Source organism: Branchiostoma floridae, chromosome 6, assembly GCF_000003815.2.
Source record: "Branchiostoma floridae strain S238N-H82 chromosome 6, Bfl_VNyyK, whole genome shotgun sequence".
NCBI lineage: Eukaryota > Metazoa > Chordata > Leptocardii > Amphioxiformes > Branchiostomatidae > Branchiostoma > Branchiostoma floridae.
In genome coordinates, this window is record NC_049984.1 from 19915400 (window position 1) to 19921273 (window position 5874).

Below are 5874 nucleotides of genomic sequence, written 5' to 3' on the forward strand. Positions count from 1 at the left end.
CTCCCCAACTAAACTCAGGTACCATTTTACATTTGGGTAGAGTGAGAAAAGCTCTTGTAAAGGAACAAATTTTAGGCAGGAACTACTGGGATCTAACACGTGGTCTATCGATCTCGTATTCACTAGCCTGGCCTTTCGCCACCACATGTACCTGGAGAGAGGGAATAAATATTTTCCGTAAATAGTAAATCAGGTTGGTAGATTACTCATATAGTAAGGTTCTTTGTTACACAACTAAATTTGTACTCACTTCCAACGTTTTGATGTCTGTCAGACACCATTATCAGGGTTAGAATGACTAGGTCTGGTTCTTGCTGCTACTTAAAGCCGATGTATATTGCGCTGCAGCAGCAAGAATACTGTCCCAAACGTGGCTCAGCTTATATCCCCCCTCGCCTCAGTTCATGATTGGAGCTGATTTTCTGATCGAGACTGCCTAAGTAGCAGCCCGAACCAGACCTAGTCATTCGAACCCTGATGATGGTGTCTGGCACTGGCAGACATCGAAACGTTGGGAATGAGTACAAATTCGGTTGTGTAACAAAGAACCTTACTATATAAGAATTTTTTTACTAACCGGAAAAGTTTGTAGAGTAGACTCTCATGCCCGAGTAAGTCCCAGCGGCGGCCGGACTGGTGCCCCTCACATGCGCTCATGTTCTTGCTTTCTTTCATCACGCTCTCCCTGGTGCCGACTACTCCGACCGCCAGAAAACTCGACACGTTTCCGTCACTTTGCAGGGGACTGATGGGGGAATGCAGAAGTCCGTAGTGTAAGGGTCTGGACGTGTAGGTCGACTCTTTAAATCCCTGTCCACGATGTGTCGGACCAGGCTATTGGAGAACAGATGACACTTAGCGTGCGACGAAAGAGTTCCATAAAAGAACCAAGAAGAAAAGATTTGGGACATGTCGCTGATTTCTTCTCCGTTGCGAGTAAAGTAAAGAATCTTGACGCCATTTTCTCCCTTCTTGTACCGCATCGACATGTTGTTCAGCTGAAATCCGCCGGTGGCGCGCAGCTTACGGTCGTCAACGGTGATCTCATATTCGTCCGACCTTATGTGATCAAAAGGGTTAAAATTTTTTAAAAACGTAACGACTAGCAAGGCCGACATTTGCTTGAGAGCAAATACAGCATATTTCAGCCATACCCGTTCCCATGCAAAATTGAACTGTTCCAAATCACCCCTGCGAAAAATGGACCATTCTAACAGTAACTTCTCGAAATGAACTACTACCAAGGCCGACATCTACTTATGAGCAAATGCACCATTTTCACTCCGCCCCTCTGCCCATGCAACAATGCTCTTCCACAATCACATATATGGGGAAAAAATCAAACATTCCATAACGGAGATTTCTGTGGACTCGTATTACAACAGAATAACATGGAATCAGTCACCCCCGGCGACCTTGTGAGACTAACAACACGGCCACGGACCTTGCTTTATTTCTGTTTTAAATATTACAAAAAAAACTTACTCTTTGTTCTTTGACTGGTCTTTCTCTTTGTCTTTATCGTTGCTGTAGGTGACAAACAACATCTTAATCTCACGACAAAAGATTTAAGATCACACGGTTACCTGTGAACTGTGACCACCATCGGAAGCACATGTAACAGTCTTCAACAGTGGGTCTTACTCTGTCTTGTCAACACGGTCATCTTTAATGAGGCCTATGTTGTCGGGGACATTAAAGTCGCAGAATACTTGGTTGGAGAAGATCTCCAATGCCGTCAAAAGACGGGTGAGCAGATGGTCAGTCCTCTTGACCATGCAATCCAAGTGACAGGGCGCGAAAGAGGCAATTACCATCACCAGGAAAACACATGACTCTGGAGCAGAACAGGCAATACCTCTGTAGCTGTAATGTCAACATGGCTGCTGCTATGGTCGACGTCAAGAGGACGGCCAGGCATGTAGACATTGTAAGTCTTCTGCAGCAGCAACTCGTTGGACACACGCTGCTTGAAGGACACATTGGAAGGTGGAAAATCAGCCAGTTTCCAACCAAGAGGACACAAAAATGAGCAGGAATATTAGAACCTTGGACATACGTCGTGCTCGTCGTGTTCATTTTTATATTTCGTGCTCGTCAACAGCAACAATATATATAATCCATTAGCGCCGATTGGCAAAAAGTGTCATTGTTATCATTATTATTATTTGTCATGCCTTTATAGTTGGCATTATATTCCGCTCATGAAATCTAGACTTACACCAATCATATTTAGCTAGCCTGGTAACCATAAAAAATTGGACAGAAACCGTTGTCAATACTTACTTTGCCACGTTAACGTTTCTCCCCCCTGCCATCTTGTTATATGTTTATTCTTTAATACATTTCGTAGCCTCATGTTACCATCGTGAAGACGGAGCACCGTTCTTTGCTTTTAATTTGATTTTTAGCACTTTATCGTCTATCATATTTGAGCAACAAAATTGACTCTTGCGAATTAGAATGCCAATGACCGAGCAACCGTCAAAAAGCCGTTACTCAACCAACTATATGATTTTTGGCAAAGCTTCAGGTAGCACCTTTTGTCAGTGACGTACACTAAGTATATTTAGTCATCATGGGTTCCAGTGTACTGTGCTGCATCATGCGCTGTACAAACGGCATGGCACGATTTATGTAAAACTTCGCCAACGATGTCAGCAACATGTTCGACATGTGTGTCAATACAGTGACACACAACGATCAACACAATTGTCTATACCTTTATTCCAACATCATTCACATCAAACACACGTTTGTCTCATCTCAAGACACAAACACAGAGAATACAAAATCATTGCAGTGTGCAGACTGAACATGGCAAAGACGCAGTATTCTTATAACTTAATAAACTGGATTTACTTCAGAATCTTTAACAATGACCCTTGACAATACATTCAAGCAAAACAACTTTTTTTGCAATTATGTTCACATTATAACAAATTGTTTGCATGCATATTAGTATCACAAAATTACTGGAACTATAGAGTGATTGACTTCCGTTTCGTTGAGGCGATAGATTTTGTGCATTTTGTAGCTACTGTTACTGCCGTCCAAGTTCAACTTTTAATTGAATTTCATTGAATATGAAATGTGATGGAACCAACTTTTCTATACATAGATTGTGTACGTCAGTTATTTGGGTGGGGGTGATGATCAATTGATATAATATATAGACATGAAAACCTACTTTGCATAATTGATGACAAACACAATACAGGTGGATGTTCTGGGGGGTGAAAATGTTGGGGTTGATGCATGGTCTGTGGGGGGGGATTGACTTGTTGATGAAGTTGGGATAGATGGTTTGCTGGGAGTTTCACATGTTCATGATGTTGGGGTAGATTGTCTGCGGGGGATGGAAAGATAGTTGGGATATGTGTAATGATGGGAGGAATGGTGATAGGGATCAAGGATGGTGAGGAATGGTAGCCTGGCAGATGGGCGGGACATAGGGGTGGATAGTCGGTGGTAGATCTATAGAGTAAAAGATGGCTGTGTGGCAGGTGGGATGAATGGGTGTATGATGGGAGTGGGTGGGCGGGGGCCGATGGTCCTGTATCTCCGTGGTGGAGACATTCGCTGTGCTGGGTCTTGTGTCTCCGTTGTTGCCATGGTGACCTCTGGCGTGATGTCAGGTTTTGCGTCCTGTTCTGTGTGATATGGAGATATAAAGTTGTAGTGAGTAATTTGTTTGTTCTAGAAATGAATTAGGATTTGTTTGGACAATGGTGTTGAATTTAACAATGATGTTTTTTTAATAATGATGAGCTGATCACCCGCAGTATGGCTGATAATGGGTTTGACAAAACTTACAAACAGTGTCGTGCGAAAGTAAAAAAAAAACAACATGAAGTCCAAGTACTGGGTGGTCCTGGACCACGAGACGAGTGGAAATTGCCTGGATTGTGGGCACTTAATCGGATTGTCTGAAAATGAGTGTGAAATTAACATATGATCCGGATCGTTGTTAAATCCGCTTGTGTGAACGGGGTCAAATCAACATTACAATATATTTTAAAAATATGAACCAAATGATCTCATGATCCCAGAACACCTTCTTTTGAGATGCTGCAATATTTCACTACAGGCTAAGTCGTGGATAAAAAAACTGACCCTCCGGAGGAAAAGAACCAGTTGGTACGCTAGTTTTCTGCATGCCATTAAGAATCATTGCTTGCTTCGACCTTTTGTGTATCCATGTTCCTTAGTACATTTTACTTCCTAACAAGACGTACGTTTCAAGATGCTGCAATATTTCACTACAGGCTAAGCCGTGGATGAAGACTGACTCTCTGGAGGAAAAGAACAGGTCGGTGCGCTTAAGTTTTCTGCCATCACAAAGATATTGCTTCGTTTCTTCTTTTTTTGTTGTGGTGTAACCAAATTGACCAATTTACTCCGTAAACTGTATTGACTTTTTTGTTGCTAAGTTAGACCCTGAATGTGTATTTATTTTCAATATTGAAGGAGTGCAATATTGTAAACATGTAGCCAGATTTTATTCTACTCACAGCTGCTGCACTTCAGGAGGACTTAGACATGAAAAGCCCAAAAACCAAGGGACCAGGCCGTAGCAGAGCACCGGGGTCCCACGGGCGTGGGCGAGCCCCCTTGAACCGTGCCCTTTACGCTATAAGAGGCGCGTGGAGGGGGCGCGGTCGCCCAATGGTCCTACAGTGGACTTTCTACATGTGATGTAGTGAGGCTTGTGATGTAGGATCTAATTTAGATGTAGATATTTGAAGTGTTATACCTTATACTATCTTTTTTTGATAGAAATAAGAGTTCAATTATTATATTTATGTTTGTATATGCAATGTACACCAGCCACAACAAGTTTTTTTTTTAATATATTGCACTGCACCCTGCAGTTAAGTGCCCTTATAGCTGGAAGTGAAAGATTCGGGTCTTGTTTTTTTTTCATAAACCAAGCGATCCGGGAGTTTGCTGTCCAGCAAGCAACGTCCAAGAGCAAGGGGCGAAAAGGGAAGTACAACCACACCTCAGCAGAGATGTACAAGAGATTTCCTCCCCGCCAGGTAGACGACAGCGCAGATACCAGCACATCTCACGAAGATGACTTCAGCACCGGTGCCAGCTAATCTGGCGAGGATGATTCTTACCGTAGTCCGGCTCCAAGTTAATCTCGTGCTCCAAGTTCGTCTCACGTAGAAGACGACGTCAGAATGTTAACGGAAATGTTTCCGGGCGCCGAAGACAGCCTAGGCCACAACGCTCTGATGGACATCAGGGCCAGCTCGGAGAGCATAGAGAGTGCCGTGGAGAACATTATTTTAATAATTATTTATTATTATATTCATTATTTTATCTTAAAAGATTCTACGGCCGGACACACCCTCGCCGGAGTGCAAGTGGACGCCCAGATTGTCAAAGTTCTCGTTTGTCAAGGTTTGACCAGGACTTCCAAAAGCCTCTTGTTGCCATGGAGAAGCTCCTCCTGAACGCGGACAATGAAGTCACGTCGTCTGTCATTGGGAAAGACCTGGACCCTCCGAAGCTGACATGCCACCTCTTAGTGCTGCCCGACATCATAGAGCAGGCACTTCCTAAGGTGAAGAAAGTGACGAGTATAATAACCAAATGTTCCGCAATGAACACAGCCTCACATCGGTCGACATTCTTCCTAACCCACAAACTGCTCCGGCTTTATCTCACAGTATCCATCACTTCCGCCACATCTGAGAGAGCATCAGTGAAGAGACTGCTCACATACCCCCGCTCCACAATGACAGAACAGCGACTGAACAACTGTATGCTGCTGCACGTTCATAAGGGCATTGTTAATAACATGAACCTGGCAACTCAAACATGGAACAATGAAATGAAAACACCAATAGGCTAGAAACATAT

General features: G+C 43.3%; 1 protein-coding gene across 1 annotated transcript in view; it reads right to left on the reverse strand.

The window, feature by feature from the left end:
- The window catches only part of LOC118417980, a 3508-nt gene extending 2591 nt beyond the window's left edge, over positions 1-917 (reverse strand). Inside the window, exon 1 of the mRNA XM_035823767.1 lies at positions 578-917. Within this exon, the coding sequence (XP_035679660.1) occupies positions 578-675 (98 nt within the window). The 5' untranslated portion in view covers positions 676-917. The remainder of the gene's footprint in view (positions 1-577) is intronic.
- Positions 918-5874: the final 4957 nt, after the last annotated feature.